Raw genomic sequence first — 13,395 nt, forward strand, 5'->3', positions numbered from 1 at the left:
GTGTGGGATCTTCTGATATGCAGCTGTACGCAGTGACTTTAAAAGATAAATCCAGAGTCTCACATTTCTGGATTCAATCAGCTCCACATTTGAATCAAGTCAGACACGCCCCGTTTTCCCAAAAGTGAGGAAAACGGACAGGAAGTTCAAAATGTTCCACTTCCTCGAATGACCACTAGAGCCAGGATTCCAAAGGAAAGATAGAAAAATGAAATTTTATTTAAAAGCTTTATAATCCTATTCAGCTTTAGCTGCAAACAAAGCTGGAGCACCACAGGGGGGCATTCCAGAAAGCAGGTTATGCGAGTTACGCATAACCTAATAGGAAGCAGATAACCTCAGCATTCGGCTCCAAAAACAGAGGTATGTTTCATGGTATGTCAAGTTGCCATAGCAACTCATGCTCTGAACATAACCTGGTCTGGAGCAGGTTTAGTTGAAGGTTAGTTTGTTTTCAGAGAGGTGAAGCAGCATGGCGTGTCCATTTGAAGATGATTTAGTGGACAAAGAAGCTCAGATAATCCTTTTTCCACCGTGTGAGGGTGATAAGACCACATATGGATGTTGGAAAGATAAACTTTTTTACTTTGATCTAACTTAATTATTTGCTTCAGTTAAGATAAATAATTTTTTAGTTCAGTCAACTTAAAAATAACACATAGTTATCAGACATTTATTTTACTTAGTAGGTGGAACTTTGGTGCTGCTGTAGATCGGCACCGCAAGGGATTGTGGGATACCATTCCCTTTGCCTGTCTGGATGGATTTGGGTTTAATTGTGGGTTTTTGACCAAATGTGTTTAGTTGTTTAGCTGTTTCACTGTATTTCGCCGAGTTATTTTAACCTGTTATGTTTAATTCTTTCTGCACCAGTCATGATAATTAAATGCATGGTATATATTGTAAATTCACACTGTATCATTTATTTTAATTTCATAAAAATGAGTATATCTGCAGCCTCAAGCTTAGATATATGAGAGTTCAAGAAGTACAATAAATTAATATGGAAATACATTTAATTGAATTGGAGTAATATTACATTTAGTTAGATAAATATGTAAATTTGAGTTGTATAAATAACTATTGAGTTAGATAGACAGAAGACATTAGATTAAATAAATCTAACTCAATTACTTGTTACCAATTGAATCAATTCATTTAAGTTTTATAAGTTGTATATATATTCATCACAATGTAATTGGAAATAAGATCAGAAACTTGTTCGTTTACTTTGTCCGTTCTTTTTCTACGAGCAGAAACTCTTTCTTTTGCTGATGATGCATATTACTTTTTGGTGGACGTATAATCTTCATACGCCGTCATTAAAATCTCAGACTCCGTCTCACTGAATTATAGCGCTCTTTTTTTTTTTCTCCACGCGTTTCCATGGTGACTCAGGAAATCGCTGATCCATTGAGAATGCCTTTCTGTACTTGCCATGCACGCGCATTAACCCAGGGTTAGCAAGTCAAGCGTAATTACGCTAATTCATATCCGGTCTTTTGGAACCGACATACTCAGAGTTCAGGGTTAAAGTCAGGGTAGTTTAAACATGCTTCATGGAATACCCCCCAGTTTGCTCTAGCAGAGCTGTACTACCTGTATTCTGATACTCCGCCACATGACATACATGACAACTAACATTTTTCTCTAGTAATGTTGCTGTAACTTAATGAAATGTATCTTTTTGGTTTAAATACACCAAACGTCTTCAGTGTGGAACTTGTAGCCACTATTTTTTGTCCCATTCCAGTCATCTTTTGATTTCTTTACAAAGCCTTCCCATTCATTTTGGTTAATAAAAGACCATCAAAATAGCAAAATCTAAAAACCTGTGTCATTTTCTAAGACATAGATTCTGCATCGCGGCAGGAGGTCATCAAAAGGAGTAAGCCTGTACTCACTCCCCATCAACCCTTTGTTTACATTCTCTCCTGTTAGCCTACAGCCCCTCATGACCCTAAGCTAACATTAGCGGCGCAACGAAAATGGCAAAGTAAGTGAAGACGGTTGATGTCAGCAAGAATTCCATAGCATTGATTTAGAGTAAAATAAGACAAAAACACTATTTTCTTTTTTCCAGAGTTCAACAATTCAAATACTTCAACAAATAATTTACTTCCCATAAAAAAAAGAAATGCTTCATAATGCCTGACATGAGCAGATCCTGTCTAAATCTTTGGTAAATCAGCTGTACTTTCCCTTTAAGAGAGTTCTGCTTGTCCATAAAGCGTTATTACAGTCAGCCTTCGGGTGAGACAGTTCTCCATAAGTTATTGCAAACATAGTTTAGCCTTTTTCATCTTGATGTCAGCGTCCTTTTAGGCCTTTGCCCATGGAGTCCATCGTGGGCTGAAGCCAACACTGGAGATACTTTCAAGGTCAGCCTAAAGCTGTCTGGTTTGTATTTTTAACGCTATATTGTCCTCCAAACAAAATGCTCAATTGTCTCAAAATTAGTAAAGAAAAGTTATAAAAAAGGGTTTTTACCTATTTATATTTTTCTTATATTTGTAAGCATGGACATTTCTTATGCTATCTTACATATAGACGGATTTAAATGACATTTGTCAAAAAAGGATTTGAGCTTCTATAATGTTTTTCTATACATTTTATTAAAACTAATAATCCTGAATCTAAAATTTCAAAAGGTTTTACATTATTTGTAAGTTTTCATACCAAAAAGAAGAAAGAATACGTTGGCCTTTATTTTGAAAATCCTCACTAGATTTATAGTATTGCTTGGTATTTACCCACTGTTTGTACACATTCCTGTAATATTTTTTGACAAAATATAAACACAATGGACACAAACGTGTCTTGTACTTACTCATACACCTTTAGCTTGTAACATTGGCCGTTGAGAAACAGAAACTCCCAGTCCGTCCCGTAGTCTATAGCCAACTTCTTCTGCAGATCGCTGAGGAAACAAAACATGCGCATTGACTTAGTGCTACACTGCAGCCAAATTAGTACCCAACAAAACTTCCTGATGTTAATATTTAGGAATTTCAATTTCAATTTTAAACGTTCAGTTGAGGTTATTGCTGCCAAAGGAGGGTTAACTGGTTACTAATCTCAAGTTGCACTTACTTTTTTTATACCCTGAACTGTAAATTTTTTATTTGTGTTCAACAAATGCGCTAAAACACATGTTAGTGTTCTATTAGTTTTAGCAGACTCTGTTGTTGTGACTTTGATAAAAATCTGAACACTGTTCAGTTCTGTAGAAATACAAATAATTCCAAAAGGTACACATTTTTTCCTGCTGCTGTATTTTTGGGTGATCAGTAAATATATATATATATATATATATATATATATATATATATATATATATATATATATATATATATATATATATATATATAGTATTTATATATATAGTATATATAATGAGAGGAAGGTTAGCATGAGCTTAATCAGTCATCTCCTGCAAAAGAAAATCTTTTGGGGAACACATTTGTTGACGTGCAACAGTTTTAATAAATGTGTCGTGTTCTTTTCCTTGCCTCTTTCAGTGACTGACAGCTTGGATAACGTGTTGATGGGGTGGCCCCTTTAAAGCCCAATTTTAATGTAGTAATTCCAATTATCTGAGCTGGCGAGGGCTGCTCTTCGTCATTAATGGCAGATAAGGCAAGTGAGGCCTATCTCCAAGGGTGCACAAGCCTTCCTTTCCATATCCCAAAATTTAGAACTGTTAAATTTATGGGCTTAACTCATGTTTGGGGAGGGTAATTGTTCCGCTTGAGGTTGATAAGGTAGGTTGGTATAAGGGGGGAATGGGGGTGTGCTGGATCAGGGTAAAGAAAGGGCATGTAACTGCAAGCCTGAGAGGAGGGTAGAGGTCATGCCCGTTGTCGTTTCCATTGTGTGAATTGGTCTTTAAAGCCTTAACTAAATGAGGAGAGACATGTTTTTCAGCAGTTCAAAGGTTGATTTAAAACATTAACAAATCTTTATCTGCATAGATATAATGTTTGCCACCTCTATTTTCTATTATTCGCTGCTAGACGCTAGTCCAAATGTGTGTTCATAAACCTCATGACAATACAGTAAACCCTTGTTTTTCGCGGGGGTTACGGTCCAAAAAGAACCTGTAATAGGCAAAATCCGTGAAGTAGGAACCTCTTTTTTTTTACAATTATTATACAATTAAATTTTCTATTATACATTGAAAAGAAAGAACAAAAAGACTCAAGCATTTGTTTCACAAATAAAAGGACTTTAGAAATGTTTTTTTCAACAAATAACTTCTGTACTGTACTGTCAAATAATAATCTTAATCATCGATGTGAAAAGAAGGCTTCAAATTGAGGAGATTAGCCCCGCCTACCGCGACCCGAGTACTTGGATTAAATGATCATGAAGAAAATATAAAGTACAGTGGGACAAATAGTGACTCAGGTGTATTTCACTACTCTTCAGACTGAGCCGCTGCATCCTGCAGTGTTTTCTCCTTTTGAAGCCCGCGGTGCAGGTGTGTTTGTTCGGGAGGAGAACATAGTGATAGGCAGTTGTTGTCGCTCTTTTTTCTATGGGTTTTAGAGAAACTCGAAATTGCAAGATGATTTGCACGTACGTAATGTAAATTTGGCAAGCTGTTTTACATACATGAACATATTAAACTGCAACGTTATTGACGCACAGGTAGAGAAGAAGCAGAGTGACGTTTTAGCCAATCAGAATGCAGAACACAATGCACGATGCAAATCCGTGAAGTAGCGAATCCGTAAAAAGTAAACTGCGTCATAGCGAGGGATCACTGTACTTATTTTGATTCTATGTTTAGTTTGTTTACTGAGCACAAATAAGACAAACTATCAAATGTTTAAAAATTTCTCATGGTGCACATTTAAGTGAGCCAGAGGCTACCATCAAAAGTTTTTAACCGCTTTAATACCACATTGGAGAGGACATGGGTGATCTAGAGAGGGTGGGTTGGGTTTATTTATTTTGGAGAGCTTTACAAAGGCGACGACAAGTCGCCATGTTTGGGTTCATGGGGTTATTCAGAGACTCTCCCAGTACAAAGAGATTCACCATCTGACGGCCGCTTTCAGCGGTACTTCTGTCTCTCTGTAACATTTAATATAAGACATCTAAATGATACATAAATGAGACGGGTTAACCCCTAACCCTAACCCGATGTTGGCTTTGGACTCCACCCGCTCAACAATCATGAACATGTCATTATCAAAAAGAAAAGTCCCTAAAGTAGCAGCAGGTTTCTGGGGTGTCCGAGCTCGTAGAGAAGTGTGGGCTGTTCAAGGCGCATCTTGGGGGAAGCGCAGGTGTGTTCTGCTTGTTGTTGAAGGAACGAATGATTGTCGTGCATGCGGTAAGTACATCATATTCATAAAGCTAATATAAGAGGCACGCACTTATGTCATATGGGTGATGTTGTATGATGGATGCCCTTAGCCCGCACTCTAGTCGTTAGTAAAGTATTGGTCACATCTGGACACATCTGGATACCGGCTGTCTAGCAATAATAGACACCTTTGTGCCCCGCGCGGGTTTGGCTAGTTTACGCCAGCAAACAACCCATACCTAGCCGTATAAGCAGTTGTGACGAAGCCAAAAGCCGTTTTCCCGATTTTTTGATGCAATGCAACACCTAAGACCAGATATTTGAACCCTGGTAAAAAACTGCAAAAATTATGACCTGGGTCAGAATTTTGATACTTGAAATGCCCAATACTGCAAATTGTCGCGCTGTACGACATTGACTTAAACTGGTTTCCCTGCAGCACAAATCATATTTGGTCTGAACTTGGGGTAAAGATGCCTTGGTTGCGGGTAACTTTTGCCTCTTGACCAGCATTCCCTTGAAAAAGAGATCAGTGGAACTCAATGGGATTTTCTTCCTGGTTAAATAATTGTAAAATAAGTTATACACGTCTCTGCAAGGTTTATAGTGAAGTACATCTTTGGGATGTCATACAAAACTGGGAAGTCCAGTAAAGCACTTTCAGTTTTATGCTGTTTATATCTCTAACAATTTCCCTGACACGTAATTGGCAAGCTTCCACTTGTTACTCATAGTATGATGGCTAGAAGTATTTTATCTTCATTCTTCTTTTTGAATTTTGAAGCGATTTTATAATTTACTTTTTAATTGTAATTTTTGTCATTGTGCTCTTATTTTGCAAAGCACTTCAAATTACCCTGGGTGTGAATTGTGCATTACAAAATAAACTCGCCCTGCCTTGCAGCAAGGTGGGCAAAGAGCCATTAGAGAATATATAAGGTCAGACCAGCTCCTTTTTACTGTTCTTCTCAGCATGCAGGCATTTTTCTCTTTTGTTTTGGGGGGAAAAATGTTGACCTTTCGGTAACTGCTATGCCTGTGCTTGGCGCTCCTTATAGTAATAAACAGTTTGCAAGCCCATAGGGCCACAGGAACTACTTATCAGCTTTTTCTCTGGATGGCTTGCTCTTGGAAAAAGAAAAAAAAACAGTAGGGTAAGTATGTAGCATGGATGTAAATCCAAACTTGTGCTTTTAGTTTTCTTCTTCCCAGCTGTCGTATTTACTTTTTATTTTTTAACTTGTACGTCCAACAGCTGAGCAGACAACAACAACTGGGGCTTGTGGATCTTCTGACACACGAGGTGTGTATTGATTACTTTAGTGTTGTCATTACTTTACAGTAATGGGAAGCTTTTGCTGTTATTAGGAAGTTTTTGAGAGTGAAATAAAAACTCCACTAAACCAATTTTATTGCATATTTAAGGTAATCCCTTGTGGAAACGGCTACAACAAGACTTTATTTTTAAATTGGGAATTAAGTATAAAAACGAATCCAAACTATTCTGGATCTTTCACATCTAGACAGACACTCCCCGGCTAAAAATAAGCTGGAAGTTGCACCCCTCTGCAGAGCACAGTGGGCTAAAACAAAAAAAACCCCACAGCATTTGTTTTCCTTCATTAAAAGTTGCCTTAGGTATCACACGGTGCAAATTCATTACTGTGCATACACACACAGTGCTTTTGAGCACAGAGGGATATAGAGCTACTCATAGCGCACCAGTGGGACTGTGCCACTCCCGACAGCGCCGCAGGGGGTTGATTACTCGCCGTTCGTGGCTCCACTCTTTAAACTCTTTTTACCGTCACCGAGCCGACACGGAGTACGTCCGCCCAGCAGGGGGCAGTGTTGACTCTGTTTGGCGCTCTGATCCATAAGGGCTAGCGATCGGACCAATATGCAGTAATGACTTGGCTACCAAAGCGACCACGGCTACCAAAACGGCAAACATTGGAGGCCATGCGGACTGACTAGGTGTGCTGTGAGTAGGACCCTTCTCCTATTTTAAGACCCAATTAGAAACGTCACCCTGCTAGGAAAGTGAGGAGAAAAATGCATCGTTCCCAGAAAGTGTTGGAGTTTTAAGCAATAAACATGTGAGAATAAAAACACCCCCCCACCCCCGTCTTCATTCTTTATTTTCCCTCACCTTATTTCCATGTTGACGGTCTCATAGGCTTCTTCAACCTTCTTCAGATTGGTAGCCTCCCACTCTGCAACTAGACAAAACAAAAGGTCAGGCAAATTAACAATTCAGAGCTGTTGCCTGTCATCAGATCAGGTTTGCCAAAGAGTGGGCTCTTAATATCAACTAGCTTATGTAGGATTGTGAGAAGAAGAAAAACATGCATACAAACACTAAGGGCTATTTATAAATGTGCAGGGAGACAAGCTTATTAGTCTCTTGAAATGGCAAATTTTGTTAAATGAGACTGGAAAAGGAGATACGTTGGTAACAAAAGAAAAAAGCATGTTTTTTTTCCTCCCTGATTGCATGCACACACAAACTGTATGTTGTAGCAAAACAGAACTCAAAAGCCTAGTTATTATTTTTCAAACTGAATATGACAAAAAACATAATTTTACAGATTTTTTGACTAGTTCATTGACTAGTTAATTTACAAAGACAGCTTAAGTATTTTTAATAAATCCATACATTGACTTCGTACTTCTATTTAAGGTACTAATTCCAAAGTCATAATTGTACTTGTTTTATACGAATAGCAACAACTTTTTTCATTTGGGGTATCTTTGTATTCCCACCCTAACCCCTATATAGTGCACTACATAGTGCGTTTGCCATTTTGTAGTGATGTCCGAATCGACAATTCCAAAATTGAGTGCCCTGGAAATTTCCCAGAAGTCTCTGCAAAAAACCAGTTTGCATCGATGCTCATTAGATCGGCGAATATAGACTACGATGCGTTGCGTCGGAACATTTTTTACCAAAAAAATGTATTTAAATGTTTTTTGTTTGTTTATAAACCATCAACGTTTTTATCTTCAGACGACAGTGGACTCATAAATCGTCGCAAAACGCTCATATTAATGAGATTTTAACTTCATGAAATTGATGACGTCATATCCGCCGTTAAAAAAACAAAACAAAAAGTAGTGAGCATGGTGTCCAAATTGCTTTTAAAATTCACGGCACTACATGGTGCCGCACTATGTAGTTTTTCAGTATTTTTCGTATCAGAATCAGCTGGTTTACGTCATTTGAGTAAACACTTCCCTACTCTAAAGTGATTGCATATCAGCTCAAAGCTGCTTTTCCTAGCTTCTTGTATCCGTTGGAATTCTGTAGTTTGCGTAAACAGCTGAAGATGTAACCCTTGTGCCTCCAATGCACTCTAACATTGGTAGTGGGGTCATTTGGACCCCACTAGACAGTGCGCTCAACCTTTTTTCTTCAATGATTTGTGAGGATTGGGTCATCTGGACCCCATAGGATAGCACAAGGGTTAAGGTAATTCAAAGAAAGTCAACACATATGCAAAAGTACAATCTGGGCAACATAATTTCACTAATGAACTTTGTTTAAAAACCCTAAATCAGAAGTTAGAAACCTTTACAAGAGCAGAAATGCTCCGAAGGCTCCAATCTAACTGCCTCGCCTCTCCAATGTTTTTTTATTTGACTGTGAATTCTCTGAGTTCCTGAAGGTAGACGTTTCTCTCTGACGTCAGACGAATTCTCACTGGGGCCTGGCGCTGTGGCAACAGAGGGGAAATGTGCATGTGGTGAGGACCAAGAGGAAAGCAGTGACAGCACTGGCCTGAATACCAATTAGTGTGTTCCTTGCATGTGGTCTCAGCTGGTTTTCAGTAAACACACACTCTCACTGCAAACACACACACAGAAAAAAACAACCTTAAATGACTACTTTTTGCTGAACTTGAGGAAAGATCCCTCGTGAACACACAAAAAAAAAGCAAGCTGGGACTTTTTTGCTGTGATGTAACGCCTATTTTTACAGCACCTATAAGGGCAGATTTCTCCCTTGCCTGCCCCAAAAAGCCAATCGTAATAACAGCCTCACATACAAACATGTTTTCTCGGGCGCTGCCTGTTACTGACAGATATGTGCACACTCTCCAATCACTGGGATCAGCAGTGACAAAAGGAGACGTGGAATCCCATGCGGGTGACTTCTGACCCATCACTGCAGCTCTGTTGTAAAAGGAGTGGCGATGGAGGGGGGGGTTTGAGGAGATGGAGGAGCAGTCAGGCGTACAGAAGTACCCGAGGCAGCAAGCGCAAGGCAAGTCTGTTTCATGGCCTCTGCACCAGTCGGGCCCAACATGACCTGGAGATAGAGAGCACCCACCAATAGAGAGGATTCCTGCTCACAACCAACGACTGTGAGGAGGATTTTGATTGTGATTGTTACTGTAGGAATGCAAGCCTGAATTGTTAATAAAGAAGAAGTCTTTGTTAGCTTTTTTAATCTGAAGGACTCATAAAGTAATGATTATAAACAAGGGGCAGATGATAGTTTCTCTCTGGATAATGTGTACTCATGTAGAACATATAAGGAAAATGATGTTGAAGCAAATCCGACCAGCAGACAACATTTTTTCCTTCTCAAGAAATGCTCACTGGAAGCTATCAAGAGGGTTGTTTAGTTGGCTGTGTACAAAAATAGAAGATGAGGAATACACCGTGCAGTAGAAGCAATCTTCTGCCGGAGATCTCCTGTGTATACACAGCTTGAGCCGCAGACCGAGGATCCTCTGCTGCTTTTTTTTTTTTTTTCCTTTTTTACATGCTGGTAGATCAATAGGCGTGACAGTTCCTTTGCAGGTCCAAGAGAGGAAGTCAGCGAGTCGACGGAACAAGACAAAGGCGATTCCAGCGAGGTCGCTCTTTTACCTCACAAACAAACTCCTCGGCTTGATGACGTTCATGAGCATGTCATGAAGGAGGGTGACACTCTGTCAAAGTCAGACTGGCTGACGGATGAACTTTCCTTCACTTTGAACCTGCTAACATCCCTTTTTCCCCCTCTTTTTGTCAAAAATTGTTCATCTCGGTTTCAGCATTTCTAGGGATCGCCCTGAAGGCGACATTATTTGCATTTGTAAGTGTTTATTGTAGGGGGCTGCAGGTTGTTTTTTGTTTTCTTTGGATGGTCAAATCGTAAGGACCAACTTCATTGAAAATGGTGTTTTTAACATGTTCTTGTGGCATTTTTGCAATGACGGAGGAAACATATTAAACTAATTAAGCTACAATTTTATTTCTGAGTGTTTTTTTTTTAAATTGTGAATCAGGAGCAGATAAAAAAAATGTCATTTGAAAAAACTGGATATTAGTGACATTGAGAATATTCTGGGTGGGCTACAAGACCCTGTTCCACTCCATTTCCATCCATCCACTTGTAGACAATTAGATCCACGTAGGTCTTTGTTTTCCTCGTCTGAGCTGCCGTCTGGCTTAAAACTGTGCGGCTGGATAGCTTCGATAGTGCTCGCCATTTTTGTTACACTGCTAATGCTAGGTTGGGGGTGTGAGGGGCTGTAAGCTAGTAAGAAAGCGTGTAAACAGAGGAATGACCCCAATACTTCACGCCAACTGCTCCACCCACAACTCAGAGGCAAATTTCAAAGGAACTCCTGCTGCTTTGCAGAAACTGTCCAAGAAAACGGACAAAACTACAGTTCTGTTGAAGCTCATACAGCCACCCACTGGGACGTCACTTGGGTGTGGTGACCCAGGTGGTATGGTGGAATATCTGTAAAGCTCCTGTAGGTACAAACTTATGACGTACAGGTGATAGTGTACCCTGTTGCTCTTTTGTCACGCTCTAGTCGTTAGTAAGGTGTGAGTACTAGCCACCGGTCGTGATATATTGCCCCATGCGCAGAGTGTGTAGGTGATACGTCCACACAAACTACACTCTGATTTTCTCATTTCTAACAGTCGTGCACTTATCACATGGACACCACTCACGGGCTCACTACTTCCCCCCTACTTACTCTTGCACGTCGTATAGGTGTTCACCACAACCTGTTGCATTTTAGTAGAAAAAAAACCTGCGTGAACATGTTTACTCTTCAGGTTCATCGAGCTGCTAATGCCAACATATCGTAGGGTGACATGTGTGCTTAGCACTGCTTTGCCAAACTAAGTCGACTAAGTCAAAGTCGAGTCCCTTCTTTCATCCTCGTCACCCTCCCTTTTTTTTATCAACAGATGACAAATCCGTGTGACTGCAAAAGCAAAGAGGACTTAAATATCAGCGGCAATAAAACTTTGATGACAGATTGGAACAATGAACAAGGCTAAGCACTTGCTGGTGTGGAAGATTACTGGTTGCTTTTAATTTTCTAAATTAAAAAGCAGATATCTCCTAAAGTTAAAACATTAAATGCAGTGAGAGCATTTGGAGTGATAGGCCACATTTTCTTATGTTTCCTCTGTGTCCAAACTGTAGCAGAGGCTGCTGGGAGTTGAGAGGAGGTCAATGTAGCCCCCTGCATAATGGTTGTGTTACAGTGTCGGATGATATTAGGGTTGAGTGAATAACAGTAGCAGGCAGAAATAGCATCATGTTTTGAACTATCAGAGCATTTCAAAGCCTTGTGACTGAATCAGTTTGTAGTCATTCTCCCACGCTCTACTGGAACTTTCTTTTTCTTCCTTTTTCTTCAGTGGGTGAAGGACGGACGGGAAACAATGCAGAGCATCAATAGAAAATAAATAGAAACTTGCAGCGAAGTAAAAATAAATGAAAAGGTTTGAAAAGCTTTATATGTTTTAACCACGATTTTGTAGATGTCTAACAAAAACATTTTTTTTTTTTTACAGCATACATTCATTCATCTTCCGTTTTCTCCCTTTCGGTGGTCACTGGGCTGCTGGAGCCTATCCCGGCCACTTGTGGGCGAAGGCAGGGGACACCCTGGACAGGTCGCCAGTTTGTCGCAGGGCCACAAACACACACCCATTCACTCTCACACTCACACCTATGGCCAATTTAGAGTTACCAATTAACCTATGAAGCATGTTGTTGGACGGTGGGAGGAAGCTGGAGACCCCGGAGAAAACCCACGCATGCACGGAGAGAACATGCAAACTCCACACAGAAAGGCCCCCCATTGGTGTTGTGGTTCAGATCCCCCAGCCAGGACTTGAACTGGGGGCTTCTTGCTGTGAGGCAAGAGCGCTAACCACTGTTCCACCGTGCAGCCTTTTACAACATAGTTTAAGCTAACAAGAAATACAATTTTGAGTAGAAATGTTGAATAAAATGCAATGCATAGAATTTTTTCCGTTTAATTTTGATTTTAAGTTTTCATTTTTTAGTTAACTCTTAACTCCAAAGATGTCGGCGGCAGGCAACACCTTCATAATACACGCTCTTTGATGTAATGTAACACTTCCACTCCTTACACGTTCAACGTGATCCTACGTGGCGCAAAGCTGCTTATCTCCACTTCAGAATCCACCGGGAAAACGGTGATTGCGTAAACGGTAGTTGAAGGATTGTCAACACTGGAGCTAAAGCTTCAGTGTTAAAGGGTTAAATTGTCTCTCAAAAGTCAAGGAGAAACCAGAAACTAAATTGAGCCTTTAAAAATGTAGTAACGTACTATGTAAGTGCTGTATTTTTCAGAGTATAAGTATAGTTGAATAGTTGCTCACGTTGTGCTTATATACTAGATTCCTCTTATGTTTCATGAAGCTTATATATAACATGTGTATCATAGTTACACTGACCAAAAATATAAACGCAACACTTTTGTTATTGCTCCCATTTTTTATGGAATGAACTCAAAGATGTGAAACATTTTCCACATACACAAAATAACAAGTTCTCTGAAATATTGTTCACAAATCTAAGTCTAAATCTGTGATAGTGAGCAATTCTCCTTTGCCAAGACAATCCATCCCACCTCATAGGTGTGCCATATCAAGATGCTGATTAGACAGCATGATTATTGCACAGGTGTGCCTTAGACTGGCCACAAGAAAAGGCCAGTCTAATACATTTCTCCCAAAAATGCGACTGGCACTCCAGTGCACAGTTCTTCCTTCTTTGTTATGGATTTCTTTGGCTTCACTGTTTG

General features: G+C 39.7%; 1 protein-coding gene across 3 annotated transcripts in view; it reads right to left on the reverse strand.

Annotated features, from left to right (window-relative positions):
- Positions 1-13,395, reverse strand: part of LOC101164594 (glucosidase 2 subunit beta) — a 191,818-nt gene that overhangs the window by 59,031 nt on the left and 119,392 nt on the right. For 2 of the 3 annotated variants that reach the window (XM_004079742.5, XM_011487339.4), the window contains exons 10-11: positions 7,470-7,539; positions 2,831-2,920 (exon numbers count right to left, since the gene is read on the reverse strand). In XM_004079742.5, the coding sequence (XP_004079790.1) occupies positions 2,831-2,920; positions 7,470-7,539 (160 nt within the window). The remainder of the gene's footprint in view (positions 1-2,830; positions 2,921-7,469; positions 7,540-13,395) is intronic. The other variant, XM_011487338.4, reaches the window with a different exon arrangement.

This window comes from Oryzias latipes, chromosome 18, assembly GCF_053564925.1.
Source record: "Oryzias latipes strain Hd-rR chromosome 18, Olatipes_Hd-rR_3.1".
Lineage (NCBI taxonomy): Eukaryota > Metazoa > Chordata > Actinopteri > Beloniformes > Adrianichthyidae > Oryzias > Oryzias latipes.